At 38.9% G+C, this 20,064-nt stretch overlaps 1 protein-coding gene across 2 annotated transcripts; it reads right to left on the bottom strand.

The window, feature by feature from the left end:
* Window positions 1-212: 212 nt before the first annotated feature.
* On the bottom strand, window positions 213-19,286 carry LOC143468376 (mitogen-activated protein kinase kinase kinase 1-like). Of its 2 annotated transcripts, none has more exons than XM_076965557.1 (29): window positions 17,608-19,286; window positions 16,845-17,445; window positions 16,385-16,482; window positions 16,088-16,186; window positions 15,719-15,769; window positions 10,869-11,039; window positions 10,561-10,674; window positions 10,368-10,484; window positions 9,497-9,642; window positions 9,213-9,334; window positions 8,876-9,030; window positions 8,592-8,749; window positions 8,223-8,352; window positions 7,949-8,070; window positions 7,735-7,826; window positions 7,374-7,521; window positions 7,061-7,196; window positions 6,822-6,976; window positions 6,239-6,599; window positions 4,325-5,976; window positions 3,968-4,043; window positions 3,786-3,894; window positions 3,296-3,561; window positions 3,006-3,137; window positions 2,767-2,929; window positions 2,533-2,664; window positions 2,301-2,443; window positions 1,987-2,118; window positions 213-1,858 (listed from the first exon to the last, which is right to left on the bottom strand). In XM_076965557.1, the coding sequence occupies exons 1-29, from the start codon at window positions 17,887-17,889 to the stop codon at window positions 1,712-1,714; spliced, it is 6,210 nt and encodes a 2,069-aa protein (XP_076821672.1). In that variant the 5' UTR covers window positions 17,890-19,286; the 3' UTR covers window positions 213-1,711. The 2 variants fall into 2 exon arrangements, with proteins under 2 accessions (XP_076821672.1, XP_076821673.1); XM_076965558.1 differs by having other exon boundaries at window positions 3,968-4,040.
* Window positions 19,287-20,064: the final 778 nt, after the last annotated feature.

The raw sequence follows: 20,064 nt of genomic DNA, 5'->3' as shown, positions 1-20,064 counted from the left end.
GTTTCACGGTTCTTCTTGCTACGTAGGCCTTCTCGGTATTAAAAGGAACAATTTGAAGAAACAATGAATCAGTGAAACTCTAACGGAAGTTCCTCCGCTAGAGTCGTTGCATTAACACTGTTCATTTCTAACTTTACAACTGGGCATCACATATTATCAACAGATTCTTTTGGTTGCCTGCTAATCCACGTTGTTAAAATGTCGACGCGTCATTACGAATGCGAAGTGTATTTGGCCAAGACGTTTCAGCGGAATAAAGAAAAATAAAGAACACGAGAAAAAACGAACAAATGCAACTTCGCATATTCACTTGAAATCAACGCTTATTGTAGCAAGGTACAAGACATTAATGCAGATTGGGTAAAACTACAAGGATAGCAACAAACTCATACGGTCGGAAAAAGGTATCATTCTTTGATAGAAAACATGACGTCGTTATTACGTACTTCATGACGCAAACATATTACATAAGTTGAATTACGTTTTACATCAATATTTCCTGGCAAGGTTCATACTTCAAGTTAATTTTATAACTTTGAGTAAGTCTTTCTCGAACATTCGACATCCAGATCTCAAACACTGCAAGGACATTCACATTCAGCGGACAAGGCGACAAATACATACGAAGTTATCCAACGATTTTCGTGCAAGCTTTTATGAAACATTCGGAAAAGAATCGAGCGAAAAACTTTCAACCAAGCTTCGTTTGGAACAAAAAATAGCTTGAAAAAATAAAAATAGAACTTACAGAAACAACTCACATCAGTATCGGTACCTCTTATTGTAAACAATTATTATTATTTTGTCATCGCCATAAGATAGAAAGATTGTTGTGTCGGAAATGAAAGCAGAAATAGCACAGTTCCAAACCCTTGCTAACAGTGTTAAAAAACTTCATATCTTCCATCTGTGACACAGTTTCAATTGCAAATTATAAGTTTGCCAATAAAAAGGCAAATATCTCACAAACGCGTGTAACAGTTGCGTTGTAACTAAAATCAAAACATAGACACAAAAACTTGGCAAATTACTGCCAGTTTGTAGATAAAACAAAAAGTAAAAAAGGTGATTTGACAATAAGACTAACAACAATTGATATAAAACATTTCTACAACGATTATAAAGACGGGCAGTAGCACCAAGCCGTTTACATTGGAAAGTGAACGCATAAACTAACAAGTCAAAACGGCAAAAAATATGACATATGCTGATCATTATGGAGACTGGTAAAATTTTGCATGGTAATATCTGGCCTAATGTGTTCTAATTATATAAAATGTACGATAAATTTTAATTGAAACTATTTCATTATTGCCACAAATTGAATCGATTTATACTGAACTGAAAGTAAACGTACCAACAAAAGATCTAACGATTTTCGACAAAGGCTCAATAATATCTCTTGCGTCATAAAAATGCTTTTGTGTCGTAAGAGTTTGTGCAATAGACCAGTTACAAAAATAGGTTTTTCAAAGCTAGAAATAAAGCATAAAAAATGGTAATGTAATTTCGGATCAATTTGCTTGTCATCAAAGCATAGTAGTAAAAATATAACAGTGCAGGCTGTGGTAGGAACACGATCAGGACTATTAAAATCAATAAAATTGGATAAAAATATAAACAACTGGTACATCAAACACTTATAAGTCTCTTGAGGGAGGTAGAGAGCTACAGAATGGCTGCAGTGAGACGAGTTACCGTTCCAAAGCTGTCACCACTTTATGAAAACCGGGTGCTTTAATACTTCCGTCGCCATAGGTCGATCGCGTGGATTCGCTTGAAGACATCGGCGACATAAATCCTTTAACGCCGGAGATAGACGATCCGGAATCGGCGGAACCGTAGGAGAGCTCGCGATCTAAGGTAAAAACCAAAGTTTCAGTATTTAACGCGTGTTTGATGAAACCAGTTAAGTAAGCTTGATATTTAGCACTAGTTAGCTGATAGATAGTTAATTAGTTAGTTAGTAAGAACTTAAGCACCGACTTTAAATATCAAGGCAAGATGGTTGGAATGCATATCGGCTTCCCATGGGGGTTTCCCCGACGCCATCTCCGTTACCACGCAACCACAGCTCCATACGTCACAACTTCGTCCATACTGTTCGCCACGTAGCACCTGATCGCAGACAGAACTTTAACTTCTAAAAAATTCTCACCTACTACGATACCATTGTCACAACAATTATCCCAGAGTCACCAATGTACAATGATTGTTGTCGTAATCACAATATAAGAATTAAACTACCAATAATGCGTCATTAGAAAACTATTAACTAACTTCTAATTATGTTCGCAAACCTCTGGTGCCATAAACGCTATTGTGCCAAGAAGTTGTCCCTGGAATTCCCCGGCACCGGTACCTTTCGAAGCCAGGCGGGCGGCTGCGCCGAAATCACTGATGCGTAACCTCTGTCCAGTTGAATCGATGAGCAAATTGGCGCCTACCAAAGTATAATGTATGTGGTGCATTTGACATACAAGATACATCTTGCTAGTGGGGCCCAACAGTTGATGACACAACGTTACCCACCTTTGACATCCCTGTGTATGAGTTGCTGTTCATGGATATACGCGAGGCCTCGAAGTAGCTGCAGTGAGTAGTTGACTATCACCGTCTCATTAAAGGGACCATAACGAGAGAGCAGCGTTGATACCGATCCGCCTTTAAATATAAGTCGGCTTAATCGCGCTTTAAACTTCAATGATTGGAAACTTGGTATTGATCCAACATTTGCACGTTTAAAATAAATGACTATGGACGTACCAGCACACCATTCGATGAAAACGTTATACAAAGGTCCTTCTTTGGTCACGCCGTGCAAGCGAACAATGTTGGGATGTGATAATCTGCGCATCAGCTGAACTTCTTCTGATATCACCGCCAACACCTGACGTTCTTCGACCGCCGAACATCTCACGTGGTTTACCTGAAATAATGACGTAATAAACGACGTAAAACGCACGTCATTCGATCCCCAGAGCAACTGGTATATGGTCACAGACCTGTTTGACCGCCATCAGTGTACCGGTGAATACGTCGCGGGCCTGGTAGCAAGCCGCAAACGCACCCAGGCCTATCTGGGCACCCTTGGTCCACTGCTGGTTCTCTCTGTATTCTTGCTCCAAGCCGGTGTGCTTAAAATTAAAAGAATAATAAAACTTAGACAATCTCTAGTTGGTTGGGAGTTTGATGCTGAAGCCCATAAAGAACCAACACATTGTTTAAAAGACTCAATAGGCGACGTTTTATTGTAATTCTGGTCGTTTTTTTTTACTTGGTAATGGCAACTTACCTCATCCTGAACGCGCACTATGTCGTTTTCCTCGTCTTCAAAGCTCAAGTGCGGCACTAGTGGTAGAGCATCTTGCACGTAACTGACCGCTAAAGTGTGCGCGAATAACTTGTTCTCTTCTTCGGCAATTTGCATACGGCAAGTGCAATGCATTTCCAGATCGTCTTCGTACAATTCAGATACGCCATCGTTGGACGGTTGGCCACCTCTTGATGACGTAGGCGTACCCATGACCTCATTCGGGAAATTACCTGGAGTTTGCACTCCTATCGTGAAAAATAAATATAAAGGTTAAAATACAAACAAAATCGGATTAAATGAAACCATTAGAATAAAATTTGTTTAACCTTTAATTAATAAAATAAGGCATAGACAACAACGCAATACGCGGTTGATGAAATCGATTATATGATTATATTATTACTACGATGATGATGATTACTACGATTATTATATGATAATGAATTTTGAAAAAGTCCCAATTTCTCACCAATTTCAGATTTGAAGGTTATAGGCGTCTTCTCTGCCATGGAATGGTCAGATTCTTCTAACAAATCTTCGACACTTGAGCTCATCTGCGACTGTCCGCTGTTCTGCTTCTGTGACGAAATAATGAAGGCCTTTATTATAAAATCAAGATCTAAACTGTACAATTTATAGCCGAACTCGCACCCTGAGTTTGTTGTGGCCTTTGCGTTGCGACAAGGTCTTTGGTCGGGCAGGAAGCTTTCGTGCGTGAGAACGCCTGCTAACATAATACAAGACGATACATATACCTGCATAACATGTTACTGCACACGCTGTAAAGGCATTGGTAAGATTAGTGCTACAAAACTTAAGTTGCAAAGTGAACTAAGTACGGAAATATTTGTTACGTCACAATGTTGACTACCATCATCATAAGACAAAAAAATATCTTTTTCCATAACACTGGGGAAATTTAAAAACTTAAATGAACACTGAAAACATGAGCATATTGGTTAAATATTGCAAAATCACTTGCATAGGGCGAATGAAATGTGATGTTACCTTCGTGAACGAGATGACAGTTCAGACCAGGAGGAGACATCTGATGCGGTGGAGCACTCATCAAGAGCAGTGTCATCTTTAGAGTCGAAGAGTTGAGAATGATCAACGGGATCACAAAGGAGAGATGCAGCAGGAGCTGATGGACATCTACGACGATCTGACACTGAGGAAGAGCACGCCTCCTCCTCGACAGATCGAGTAAAGCTCACACTATCAGGATCGTTTTCATCATCTTCCAAGCCTCTGATGTTCTTCGGAAGAGAATTAGACTTCTGTTTATGCAGATCCACCTTGGACTTTGTGAGGTTACCGCCGCGATGCGGTCTGCGGAGCTGTTTTGGCCGTCGCAGTTTTTGCTGTAACGTTCTCTCCGACGATGGAGATTCGAAAGCAGAATCCTCCTTATGCGCAGCTTTCTGCACACGATTGAACAACCGCGTCTCATCCGATGGACTTTCACTGTCTGGTGACGTAAGCTGCTGTGTAGATTTCGAATGAACTGGTGATCGAGATGTGCTTGACATCAGTGACATACTATCCTGTGCTAAATCACAACCCAGTCCACTGTCGCTGGTGGTGGCAAAGCTTTCTGGAGTTGCGGATGCCCCAGAACTGGCCGATGATGGTAGACGTTTAGGGGGCGCCGGAGCCATAGGTATCCCACTGTTTTTAAGAATACCTCTAGCAGGGGGGCGAGAAGCGGGTCCATGAGACTGGCCATGAAAAGGTGACAGGTGAGGATCTGATCGTTTTTGATCTGACGGGTTTGATGTTTCCTCATCGGTCTTCGGTAGCAAATTTGACTTCCGATTATGAAAACCAGTTGGAAGATGGGAGCCATATTTAAGACCTTCTTTAAACCTCTCCATAGTTCCTCTTCTTTCTATAGCGCCCTTTAGTGGTAGTGGTTTGCTATACGCGAGCAAATCATCAACTTCATATTTGGATTCTTTGGGACTGTCGGACACATGGGGATTGGAGTTAGGACTGGAAGTAAAGTTCTTTTTTGTTCCTTTTGTCTCTAATTTTCTTGGTCTAGGCAGACTTGTGCTGGCGGATGGAGATTTGGTACTGCTCTTCTTCATGTCAGTTTTTGTCTTCTCATCTTGTTTGTTGTGTTTCCTGTTGATGCTGTCAGCAAGTTCTTTCACGCTCATCCTCCTTTCGGAAGCTCGCTGAAAGTCATTGCAACACGATGCAGAGGAGGTGGAAGATTCGCGGCTGCTGCTCCGATCCCTGGACGTTGTTGGCTGGAAACTAGAATCAAAAGCCTGTAGAGCGCGATGGGAGAAAGTATCACGAAATGCAGATGACTCGGAACGCAGCCGAAGTAGAGAAGGCCGAACAGGTCGATCAGTTGTCGGGGAAGGATTCGCTTGAGAGACCTCAGCATAGGAGGATGTGATCGTTTCCGATTTGAGAGTCTGAAGCGGATTTCGGATGAGAGCATCAGCGAACGAAAAACATCGAAGCTCTGATGCATTTTCAACTTCAGGAGTGCTCAAGACTTGTCCAACCATGAGCTCCTGGTGGTCATTTTGACTGGACATGGTAGCGATGTCGTTTGAATTTCTAACGACGGGAACTTGCGTCTCGGGTTTACTTGCATCTCGTCCGGGGCTAATGCATCGAATAGGACGAAAGAGTGACACCTAATAACACATTGCACAAATTGGTCAACTATCAAAATATCAACAGCAATGCGAGACCTTTATTTAATCTTCAACATATGCAACCCAGCTAGATATTGTCGTTAGCGAATTGAATTCAGTATAAAAATTATTTACAGACAGCAATTACATAATAAACATTATTATATTAATACTATTACCAGCATTAAGCAGTGTATAAATTATTTACCAATCAGACTGTCAAACAAGCAAATACTGAACATCATCAATAAGTGTAGAATACCTCAATAGCAGCCTCTAGATTAGCCGTGTCATTTGAAGATGGAGGCGGCGTGGGTGGATGGGTGACGGTGCACGGACTTGGTGGATGAAATATGTGGCGTTCGTTTATCACACCACGGTCGTGGCTTCTAGGTACCCAAGCGGGTTGTGGTACTCTATAGCTATCAGTTGGGTAAACAAGATTGCCGTTTCCATCAAGCGGCGCTTGTGTCGTTTGCCATGAGTTGTAGAGTGGGGTAGGGTCAATTGGGGCCGGTCCGCTCTGGCCAGGGTAACGAAAATGATGGGGAGGGGCTTGTGGTGAATGGATATCCAGGACTTCCCCATCTCCATCATCACTGTGAGACTGAGTGTAATCATATCTGTGGAGATTAAGAATTGGGCAAACTTAATGGAGGGAACTAATCACCCAATGTATCCTACATTCTTCTGCGTATTCAAATTCTCAGCAAGTTTATATTCCTATCTCAGAATTGTAAAAATGTTTGCGATAATGGTCCTTGTTGCAGTAATGTGCCATGTGACTGTTTGTTGCATTACCGTCATCGCATAACGAGCTTCGCATGAGTTGCAATAACACTTACTTCTCATCAGTAGCAGGTTGTTCAGATGTTTTCCGAACTCCCTTGAATATGTTGATCTTCCTCATCAATCGACGTCTTACTTCATATGGAATGTCGGCCAACATATCTTCCAAACACGATGTCAGTTCAGTGAACTTCGATACCAAGCTGAATGCCTGTCGGAAGGACAAGATGGATCAGCACTATGCTTGGGTTATGCTGTGTTTAGTAGTTTAAGATCTGAAAGAAAAACTTTCTACCTGTAGAAAAACTCGCCGTGCCATTTTAATCACTCGCGGTTGTGTGGTGTTTTTAAGGCAGGTTGCCGCAAAAGTAGCGATTTGTTTGAGTCGATGAACAGTCGGTGACTCACTTGCACTGGAAGCGGATGTTTCACTGAAAAACGAAGACACACACCCATGGAATAGATTCACTTTTGAGAACTTTTGTGTTAACTAGACTTCGCTTGTTCATTCGATTTTACTTGAGAAACTCTAACATACCTTGATGTACTAGGGCACTCATAAAGCATTCAAATTGACGAACAAGGAAATAACTTTTTCAATAGCAAACCTCAAATAGAGTTCAGATTTAAACTCTCGAAAGAGTTCTCCAAGAGCATTTAATCTTCCGAGCATCCACTGCCAGGACGAGGTGTCTGGACCGACATCGAACTCCAGGAAGGACAAAAGATACTTTACATCACCAACTCCACTTGCTTCTAAACAAACAAAAAAACTAAGTATGAAACTAAAATAATGGAATTGCAAGTTTAATCAATTTGGATGTTAAGTCGATGCAACCATTTGAGGATGATGATTAACACTAACAGAAGAAATGATAACCAACAGTAAATGGTGGTGTGAGTTTCAAAAAGCGACGGATGAAAAAATTTAGACGATAAATGTGTATGACGGTTTGAATTATCTGTTACCTTCGGAAACTAATTCTTTGCCAACAGCAAGTTCACCCGATTGTCCTCTGCATAATTCCATCACAGTGCTAACAGACAATTGAACCGTGCGCCTAAAAAAAAGAAAAACATTTTACACAGTTATCAGAATTAAAGCTGCACCACGAATACTTGCATGTTTTAAACTTAAATTACAAAAGACAAAAAGATTTGAAAACACTGATAAAACGCAAACCTGTTTGAATCTGCACATTTTAGCAAAATAGTTTCTATCACTGGGACGAGCAAACGTTGCAAAGCATGAACATCTTCATTGGTACGACAATGCGTGTATGCCATCATTGCTCTAAGGGTGCGCTGGATAAAGGCACACATTTAAATTGGATGCAATATTTTTAATAATGCTTTATTCATTATTAATTAACTGTGCTAACTATTAATTATTATCCAAGGCAAAATGAGTATTTTCTTAAAGTTTTGGTATTCGGACTCACTGCAGAAAAGCTTACCAAGGCAGTTATATAAACCCTATACTCTGGGTCAGCACAAACCATTGCAAGGATAGCACAGCACGATGCTAGGTTTGCGTTGGAGGAAATACTACTTTGTCCTGTCCCTGCCCTGCCATGCATAGATGAGCTGCAGTTCAAGAAAACAGGTTTAAATACAAAAATGCAGCAAAAATTCTTAATAAAATTAAAATTGTGCCCAGATGGTGATGCAAGCTTACGCAAACCACTTTGTCAATATTAATGGTGATAGAATTTGTTCAACTAATAGCAATATTTTTACCATCAAAATATTATAATAAAAGTTAAAACTAAATCATTTGTGTAAGTTCTTTGTGGTGAAAGATTTTGTGCAACCTTTGATCTTACCCTTCTGAGTCATCCGAATTTCTGTCGTCGTTTCCTTCCTCCAGCTGGCTGTTTGTGAGCAATGCTCCTGTGATGTCATGGGATAAACGACGCAATGCATTTTCTCGGACGTTGGGGTGAGAGGAAAAGAGATACGACACCATTTCCCAACCAAACGACTAACACAACAACAAATGATTCAACTTTTTCTACTGCATCATCAACTACCACTTGTAGCAACACACAATGCACAAGAAACAAAATGTCAATAAACCTAATGCATTTGATGCAGAATTCGACCATACCTGCATCCACTGATCTGCCACTTCCACATATTCGTGAGGAATTTGGACCATTAATGATCCCATCCCTGTACCGCGGGATGTGTCAGCTGGTTTCCATATCACCCTGCAAAGTGGACATTTGAGCGGTCCACCATTCCGTTTACATTCTTCAGCCCCTGTAGTAGAATTTGGTATGGTTAGCTCAGCAGTAAGTGATGTTAAACAAAGCTAATATAAATTAAATAAATGAAGAACATAAAAAATAAACAAAAACAAGACAATTACAAAAATAAATAATGAAATAAATTAACTAAAGCATTAATAAAAATGCGAATAAAAAATTACATCTTAAACCTACATATATTAACACAGTGGGTGTGAAGTTTGTTTCTGCAACCGACTTCACAAACAGTTACGGATTCTCCATCTACCATCTGCAGTAGACAAATCGGACAATTCTCTTCTTCCTCTTTCGATGAGCTAGGACAAAAGAAAATTTATTATTTATTTATAAAATTTAATAGAGAAAGAATTATTTTTAATTTACTATGTTTAATTACAGCAAGAAAAACATTGAATCGTGAAAAGAATAAAAATTACAACAACAACATCCATGTCCACAACATCACCAGGGATATTTACCTCTGATCATCACTATTGCTGGAACCATCCGGATGTTTATCTGCCCCTCCTGCCAGATGAGAAACCAGTCGTTGGACTCTCGATCTTTTCTTGGGAGAGATCCGAGAATTGCATCTCTCATGAAAACTCTTGAATAAACTTTCAACCTTCGCAACGAAACATTAAAACATTCATTTCGTTTAAGTTAAAAAGAAGTGTTGGGTGAAGTAAGCATGCCAGTAACATACCTAAGTGATAAAAAAAGAAAGTTACAATAACATGAAAGTGAGTATAATAAATAACAAGTAGGAAATGGCCTGGATTACTTGCTGAGAATATTCAGGCAGATGAAGTTCTTTGAACTGCTAGTGTTTTTACACCAAGCGCATTAAATTTTACACAATTAAGCTATTCTAACACCAGCACTGGGAAATGGCACTTGCCCAGGCAATAACCGGGTCGGTAAATCAAAGAAGATTAGTAGTTCCCAAGAAACAACAAATTTCCTTTTGGGAGGACATTCATGAGGTGAAACATACCAGTATATATGCCAAGGCACTTGGAGCTTTACTTGTGATGTCCATTAATAAGCTAAATCTTTAAGAGCCGCTCATATTCACAGTTAGGTTTCAAGAAATATACCAAAAATTAAAACCACAGACTTTTGCGATAAAGATGTTTCCTGTTATGCTGCGTTTCTCAAGTATTTTAAACACGGTTGCCCAACTTCTGCAAATGCTATCCAAGTGAATTAAGTTATGAAAACAATTTCACAAAAACCTTTTTAGAAATCAGAAAAATTGCTCAGAAGCGTTGTCGTTTTTGCATTTAACAGCCGAAAACAAAAAGAGCGTGACAAAACGAAATGCCATCGTGGTTCAGGGAAACGTACTTCATAGTTTTTGAGAGTCTTCCTCCAAAGCAAGGGACTGGTTGATTCAAGTTGAAAGACGCGCAACATCACAAAGAGGATGTGGATGCAGAATTGACCTCTTCCGCAATTGCACGTCTGGAAAGAAAACACAAAATTTGAGAGGTTTTAATGACTTGGTGGAACAGTCAAAATTTAAAACTCGGCAACAGACCTGGGGACCGACTATGACCAAATACTTGTGTTCAGGGGAGTCCCCGCCAATACGAAACGAATTTGGTCCGTTTTGCTGTAGAAGGTAAAGCCTTGCCTTTTGCACTCTGTTAACCTGTCACAGGCCAATATAAAACAATTAAGACCGTCGGTTGTCATTGCTAACTTAGTGCATATTATATCACTAACAGTTTAGCTGAGTTCTACTGCACAGAGGCATTAGTTAAGCTAAAATAAAAAGACAAAAATAATTAATCAAAACTTTAAACTTTAGCAAATCTAAACAGCAAGTTCAAAATAAGCGCTAACTTTTTTAGCAGTGATTTCTAGACTGTATGGTGAAATACCATCCATGTTTGGCGATGGTGGCCGTCGATTGGGTGAGGGGTTACGACCTTTAGGTGACGGGTTACGACCCCTAGCAAGCCCACGACTTGTTGGACTGGGCACTCTCTTATTGAAGGGACTCGAGCGCCCGCTCTAGAAATAAAAAGGAAAACTTGTGTTAGGATTAATAATGCGGAAATTCGCAAAAAAGGGCAATTTAAAGTGATGTGTATTACAGGTAGCAATTAATGATGGAGAAATGGTAAACACATTCCCTGGAGCTGTGATTAAATTCATCTAAGCACAGAAAATTAGCCGGGGATGAAGCCGTTCTTATCACCACAACACTGCAATCTTGAGGCTAATACAAGTCACGATTTTCTAGGGTACTTCCAAGTTGGCGAAGAAATCAGGATCGCACAAGATGCTCGCTCGTTATGCGGCTTTCTCGAGGAGGTTTAAACGACATCAAGACAATGCCTTTATTATTCATATTGCGATGCGGAAACTGTCAAGTCCTTTTAACGTCGCAATTTGATCAGCTGGGCATCGCAGCCGCTGGCACCACCCACCGAGTATATGACAACAACAGAAAAAAACTACCAATTAAAAAGAACCCAAAACCAAACCATAAATCAAAACTGTTCGCATGACGACGGCCTAGCCGCCTTCAGCTGGTACAAGCACTTTGATAAGCCGCAGTAAACGAGCCAGAAAGATCAAAAGAAGGAAACTTAACGAGAGTACTTGACGTCCACAACCACAAAACCGTCTATGCGATTCGAGTTGATAAAATTTAAACTTCAAGACGGAATATTCAAATGCAGAAAAGCATTCGGTTCCAGCGCTGTAAAACGTAGCTCGGGTCGTAAATATCGACGCTCACACGCAGGTTACGTTGTAACTTGTATTCTCAATGAATTATTTAAACAAAGCGATCATGTGACCCGCTTTGTAGCAGCCACGTATTTGTTTCCAATTGCAAGAAACTTTATTTTTTAATAAACTTTCCATGCAAATGTGGCGCTGGTTATCCAAGTCACAGCAAACCTTTAGCCTAAATGGTACACAGCCGTAGGTAGAGCTCGTTATACTTTAAACAACATATCCCAATGCTTTTAACCGAATAGGCTATCACAACATACATTCCATATACCTCGTTAAACGGGAAATACGGGGATATATTTATTTCGTAGTTTCGCTGTAATTTGTTCGAGAAATCAAAACATAGTGTGATTTGGACTCTTTGGAGGAATGCGACCTTTGTAAACAGACGAAGTGCTTGAAATTAACATTGCCAGCGAACACAGGAACCGCATAAAACATGAACTACTTGGCCATTTGCAAATTGCAGTAATATGCAAGAAAAAATGATAGGTTCGAAATAGTTTGCATTTTGTTCATGGATTTTCCTTTTTTTAGAATAATGCACTTGAAAACATTATAATGAAGCAATCTATATTTTAGAAGCAAAAAGACACGCGTCATTGCCCTTCCACACATCACTTGCGCCAAAAATTCTGCAAAAATGTGGATAGCTGGGGGAGGTGGACGGAAGTGATTAAGTATCACAAATTATGGAATATGGCACCAAAATAATCCCGCACAACTCCTGTTGTTTATAAAATCGATCACCTACATTATGAGGTGCACATTGAAAACAAGATACGATTCGGCGAATGAAGCTTCTATTGGACAAAGGTGAAAACCAGGTCGAAAGCCTACCCTGCACGGTTCAAGGCTTTTCTGCAAACTTGGTGAGAAGGGCGGTTAACACGGGTCAAATAAACGTCCCCTGATGCGTTTGAAGTTGTAAATTACGGTCCAGTGGGTAACAACAGTGTCACACAAAGGACTGGAAATATATCAGAAGAAAAGAAACAAAAAATCGAGCGGATTTTGTGCGTTTTCACAAAAATGCGGATCCGTTCTATAGCTCGGAGCTGAAACACGAGTTCGACTTGGCCCTACTTGTCAGGAGGAACGGAAATAACAACAAACACGACAAGACGGTGCTGCGGTGAGTTGGTGACTTTAAACTCAATTTATTCACTTTGTCGGATAAATTTAGTCAGTTAGCTGACTAAGTGCTGACTTGATATATATAAAATCGTTTAAATGCATTTACAAAAAAAAACGGCAAAACTCTTAAAAAATACGGAAAGTTGAGAACAACCATAACAACACACGAAAGCAACAATATTTTGTTAAACCATGGCACCAAGTAATATGCTTCATCCCCAAGGCGTAAACCTGACTTGGTTATGTATCACTACAAAAGTATTTGTGAAATAATTTTAAAAGGCTATATATAAGCGAGTGATAAGCACCTTATGCTTGTAACATTTTAAATTAAATTGGACGACGATTTCGGAAATATTTCCCATTTGCATTAAGCTAGTAGCACACGCCTATAACTTGGTTAACCGCAAGTGGCTCGCTTTTGAACTTTTGAGTAATTTTTGTGAAATATCGAAAACATTTCATTTGATGTCGACATCGTCCGCTTTGAAGACGAATCAATAAACGGTATATGAAAACTACAGCTCTCGCGTATTGGTCGTTTTCACTTGGGCCCTACAGACAGCATCGGAATTTTGCGGTTTTATACCGAGCTTTTGGGAGGATTTTAAAAAGCCTTGGAGGCTTTCTTCCTTGTACAAACTCACAAAAACCTCACAAGTCAAATATATCGACAGAAAACATTTGAGAGCAGAACGACGATTTTGTTCATTATAATGTGTCATTGTGCCAAGATAGCAAAACAAAACTTGTATATTTTCGAAAATGACATGGTAATGAAACGTGATTTTGGCGATATATCAACCAGACTTCCATATTCTGCGCAACCACGACTGAAAACTAACTTACAAACCGCCAAACGGAAGTAAAAACTGTTAAAACTGGTACTGGTGATAGTTGGCCAAATACAGTCATGCAAAGTACTTTTACATTTTACACAATGCCGAAAATTTAATAGTCCTGGCACCGACGCGGCGACAGAAAACACAAGCGAACGTTCAAATAAACGGCATCCAAATACAAAGTGGTTTCCGTTCGTTCCCTTCGCAATCTGGAAGGCTGCATCTTACAGATTTCAGCTTGTATTTTTCGTCCATACCATTTGACCTAATCATTCTTTTTACAAGAAGGCATATTATTAGTTTAGTAGTGTAATGATTTACGCCGTATAGGTGTCCCGCTGTGTCGCTGAGGACTGCCAACGCTGTTTTTGTCAATGATTTCCATTGGGTTGCGTGATTTTAGCAACAAACGGAACGCTTCACGTTGACTTCGGGCAATATTTCTGATTAAACGCTATAGGCGTGTATTTGTCAATATAGATTGATTGACAGGTGGAGCAAATTGAAACTGGCCTGGATATGAAATTTGGACATTAGCAACATCACTGATATCAAAGCGAATTGGAGAAAGGTAGGAGAAATGGATATCACAAAAATCACGACCAGATCGGCGCAACAAAGATCTCCAACGCATACGAGTTCCAACGAAGAAAATGCCGGAATCATAAAAACACCATATAATTCCGGTCCGACAGTATAATCAGGTTAATGACGCCAAACTTTTTACTGTTATGTATTGATTGAACCGGTTAATCTAAGAAATTCGTTGCCTAAACAGAGCACAGTTTGGTTTGACGGTATGTTTAACTGCTAAAATTGGCAACTGTAATTAAAATTAGGCTACTCGTTGCGTCGTCGCGTTGGCGTCAAAACCGTCGAAAAAAGTTAAAATAATGAAGCCTTTTATAGCTTAATTCAAGCAAATTGAACAGCGCTCGACTTTCACAGTTTAAGCCTTTGGGGATTCGCCGAACAAAGCGATGGAAGGTAAGACGATAAAGCCACTTGCCAGTTGCCACGCTTGATGGAGAACGTCGTTTGAAAAACAACATTCCATTGAAGGAAAATTTCTCTACTTGATAGGTTTTTATATTGTACAGATGTGGGACGAAGAGATGCAAAATTCGGCATTCTTTGGTCAAAACTTCGGGGTAGAAATCTATAATTTGAGTAACTTGGCATCACACCGTTTGTAACGATGTAGGGCTACTTATAGTCGAATCCTAAATATAGGGTTATATTTTCTTGCATTATTCTGTTTTTTCTTTTAAACCAAAATAGCGTTGGTTGACGTCACGATATTTTAGTTTCTGAGCAACTGTCAAAGTTACGAAACTTCTAATATTTTATGTTGAACGAATTCGTGATGTTGATCGAAGCATGCAAATAGAAGCAGTAAACAAAAACGTGACGAAAAACGAATAAATTTGACCTTTTCAAACAGAAAACTGCACAAATTTGGAAAAGCTTGTAAAGATAGCAGATCACATGGCTCATCTACATTATTATATTCTTCAACGCGTGTACTTGGTAAGTTCTTGTATGTTAATAGTTGCCTCAATCTAAACGTTTAATCATTCGTTCGCCTCCGCAAACACCTTATCCGGATGTTATCCACTTGTGATAGAGTGGGTAATTATAAGATGGCAGATTTCTGCTGCATCGTTATAAAACTTGAAGCATATTATCAAGCCTTTGATTGCATCCCATATCTACTATCCTAATGTTTGTTATATTAATGGATCTCCATTGTGAAGGGAGACGCTACATGTATCACGCTATCTACGATTTAATAGTTAGGAAAGTGTGTGGTGTTCAATGCTCAACTCTACCGAACAAAACATACAAGCCGTGTTTGCATCAGTTCATCTACAATAACCACAACTCTTTCTTCATACATAAAGACAATGTTGATTCTGTTTATGATAAGAAGTTAGTTAAAGAAGTTAAAAAGATAAAGACACTCACTGGTGATCCTTTTCGCCTCGGATTTCGTGGAGATCCAGGTCTGCTTGATGCCTAACATGATACAGCGAAAAACTATTTTCAATTGGATTCTTACAGATAAGTTGACATTGAGTGTGTAGCCTTAACACAGTTTTGCTTATGTACAGAGTAAGCTTCTGGTTAAGTGGGCAACGTTTATTTGCAATTGACAACATTTTAGCACAAATTTACAGTTATTTTATCACAGCTTTACCTTAGCCTACATATAAAACAGCATTTTTTGCTTAAGTTTAACTATGGCAATATATTATTGAACAATCACTACAATCTGCCTGTGATTGGGATGGTAGAAGCAAATCAAGAGACGAGAATAACAGAAGCATGAGTCACCTTGCTGCCAGCAGATGTTGTGGCAAGGCCTTTTCTCGACAATCTTGCCTGGTCACTTTCTGCTTCATCAACAACTTGCTTGTTGAATCGCTTTGCAACCTTTAATGTAAGAATACAGGTGTCAGAATACATCCACAGCTTATCACTATCATGGTCATGCTGCAAGTTGCTTTCTAAGACAGGTATATTCTTCAAATTTTTAATAACATTTAAATTGTACATGTTGCATTTTTATAAAATTATTAACCATTCACAACAAATACGTAAATATAGAAGACATTGCAAGGATCGTCTTACCATTGGGCCCTTTTGTCTGATTTTATTTAAAATGTTATGATTGGCCGATGGTGGTGTTGGTATATTCGACGATGTATTTGGCACATTAACTGGGGTATCTACAAAATCATAAACACTACAATCACATAAATTTTACAACAATGTTTTTGAGAAAAATCGCCCGAATGTAGAAATAACCCATACCAAACATCACAGACAAACCAAAAACTTAGAAATGTTAATAATAACAAGATTAACAACTTATGCAAAAAATGTTTTCTACACTTTTCTCTCAGTCCAAATTATTAATACAGCAACAAGGACAACAGTTAGCACTTATTATATAATACAAATATACATCGTCCTAAAAATACAACAAGTCATCTTCAGGTTTACAATGAAACATAGTTCGATTTATTGCTTACTGTAATCTAAACACTAATAAGTTTAATACAAGAGTATAACAATTAACTAGTTCCACCTGCGCTGTTGCTGCTGGTATCTTGACTTTTGTCATAAACAGGTTCAGCAGCAGAGTTGTCTTTTCTTGGAGAGCGCACCTGCATGTTGTGGCGATAATGCTGCCGTAGCTTTTCCCTGATGTTGGAAGCTCCAACACCTGTAGGTAGTAGACTGGCTGATGGTATTTGACTTGTTGGTGACGTTGGTTTTTCTACCGTTTTATTGCTCTCATCAGTGGAACTTAAATTACCCAGTTCTTTTGGTGATTTCGCTTTCTCAGATTTTCCCCGGTCAGCAGGAGGACTTTTCATTTCCCTTGTCAGAACGTTATCTAAAACATGTCGAGCAGAAGACGAGATCTGCATTTGCATTGCTCTCGACTTTGCCTGCCGTGGTTGCACTGGTCTTTGTCTATCCAGATTACTTGATTTGCTGTTTGATAAAGAACTACTAATAGCAGGGTTTCTTGACGAATTTGGCAAAGGTGGGTGAGCAGAATTGTCTAACAAAGCTTTATTCAGCCGAGAACTTATTCTGTCATCTTTTTCCAGCTGGTGCACTAAGCTTGAGACATTATTGCTTTGTAAGTTGAAGTTCTGTGCTGGTGGTGCATGTGGTTGCTAGAAACAACACACAAAAATAATATTTATATAACCTATCTATATTATATTAAGAAACGTGGGTATCGTTACACAAAACACTCAATATTTTGTTGTGAAATGCTGCTTTTCTACCGGGTCTCTCTGTGAATTTTAACAAAACTTCAAAGTTATCTGACAAACCTGGACCAGTGAGTTTGATGCATTTGCTTCAATTTGGCCCGGACTTCTTGAAGGTGATTCAGTCATGTTAGTCACTTTATGTGGCGATGGCAAAGTCCTTCTGCCTAATTTTCTGTTAAACTGCCGCTTCATCGTTTCTAAACGACTATTGTGAGGCTTGCGAATTGCACTGCTAGCGTCACAGGATGATGAATTTATTTCAGCACCCTGCAATTTATTGCTAACTCTGACTTTTGACCCACATCCAAACAACTGACCATCATCATCAATATTCACATCCATGACAAAACAAATATCAAGCTTCGTAATCCGTTCGTCCAACAATTTGATCAAAAACAGTTGCAAGAAGTTTATTATCCAGAAGTAAACACAATGCGAGCCATTTTTCGAATTATTATTAAGTAATGATGGCTCATCGTAACAAGCAAGATGGTGGCCCCTTTTGTCCTTTATAAAACGGCTAAAGTTAAGCTATATAAACAATAGACTTCATGTTTAGTCACCAAGCAGAAGACCAGGCCTTAGTGCGAAAACACAGTACTGTAATCCGGTAATTTGGTCAAAATTAAATTAAAATCAATAGTCTATAATAGTCTAAATGCACAAGATTCATAATCAAAATGTACACCAAACTTTTAAATAACATTTATGACGATTTGTAACAAATGAGCCAAAGTTGGTTGTTTAAATGCTAAATTATAATACCATAAATAAACAATTCTGTGTCTGAATTGAGGTTTTAGTAATCGGCGTCACACCAGAATTCTTGTCTCTGCACACAGAATTTCTTCTAAAAAACTACCACACTTTCCGAGTCTAGTACACATGTGCACAATCAGATGTCACAATTTGAGTAGCTGGGGTCTAGTATACGAAAGCATCCTATGTTTGTGCATTTGTAAACTAGACCCCACTTTCCAGTCTGCCAATTTGGATATACAGAAATAATCCAATGACATACTGCATAGCTGACACAAATTTCTCAAGTGAAATACAATAAGTTAATGACAGACGACAGACTAACTGCTGCATGGCCTAAAATTGTTAATCATGCAAAAAAGTCATTATGACTAGATGAGCTAACCAATTATCCACAATGAAAAGTGTGACACAAGCAAGCACGAGATTCATCAACACGAATCACCTCGAACATTTTACTCGTAACACCAATTTATATTAAATAAAAGATGGTTGTTTGACCGACAAATTATAATAAATAAATAAGGAATTGAGGCTTCAGTACACGCCATCATGCCAAAATTTGCGTGTTTGCGCGCACAATTTCTCATCCAAAATTGCCGTACTTTCCAGTCTGCCAGTCGGGCCAAAAGCCACACCGCAAACTGTCCGATATTTACTGTCCAATGTAATTGTCCGCAAACTGTCGGAGTAAACCTGCATAGCTATTGTATATGCACAGATTTACGCTTGACTAATTAGGCTATTTTAATTAAAATTTTTGATGATACAATTGCAAAATTCACTAGTGTAACAGCCTAGGCTAGGCTATAAGGAGCAGCGTCGCTGGATCACGCTGTCAAGGGAGCTGGAACTTAATCAACCGTATCTTTTTGAAGCAGGTCTTACTGTCATGCTTAGTTTACAAATGGCTCAAATTAGGCTTACTGAATTATCTCAAACCTATAACAGGATGTTAACTTCATGAGCAGACATAACGCTGATTGTCAACTTTGCAAAAGGCGCCCCGAAAACCGGAAGAAAGTAAAAAACGGAATAAACACTCATTTTTACGGATTTGATAAGACAGAAAAAGGCAGACCTCTCCCGAAATTTACCTACTTACAAGCTTTGTAGAATCTTCAAATGCAATTTTTATGACTTGTACCCAGCAACAAAAGGGCACCATTGTGTTTCGACACTGCCAAATAAAATTTTTCATTTCGCACTTCAATACAAATACATAGTCTACAGACTTTTCGAGGTTGATGGTGGCTATGCTGTGTTAACTCAGTATATAATCAGTACTATAGTAAAATAAAAATAAAACAGAATATTGGATGGCACTCTAAGGTTAACATTTATTTCTAATTTCTCTTCACCATAATTTTTTGGGGTGTGATTAATTTAGCTAGGATACTAGCTTTCTTATAGTAAGACGTTTACTTAAGATTTCGTTGTACTGTAGCATATTATTTTAATAAATTGCTTACGGACTTTTTGCAAAGTGACAAATAAAAATGGTTTGTTTTAACAATGAACAATTTTGAACTGAGACCTATACACTCAAACGTTCATTGAGTATTATTTTAATGCAACTGCATCTGGACTTTTTATAAGATGATAAATAAACACTAACAATTGACACTTGACAGGCCAATTTCAATATGAACCGAAGTCGATGTCTCTGTGGCAATCGTGATAACAAATTATAACAAGTTCTATAATTGGCATTTGTTAAGTAATTTTTGTGTTTCCAGTCAAACTCTAAACAAATTT

Source organism: Clavelina lepadiformis, chromosome 8, assembly GCF_947623445.1.
Source record: "Clavelina lepadiformis chromosome 8, kaClaLepa1.1, whole genome shotgun sequence".
Lineage (NCBI taxonomy): Eukaryota > Metazoa > Chordata > Ascidiacea > Aplousobranchia > Clavelinidae > Clavelina > Clavelina lepadiformis.
This window is presented reverse-complemented; position numbering and strand designations above follow the sequence as displayed.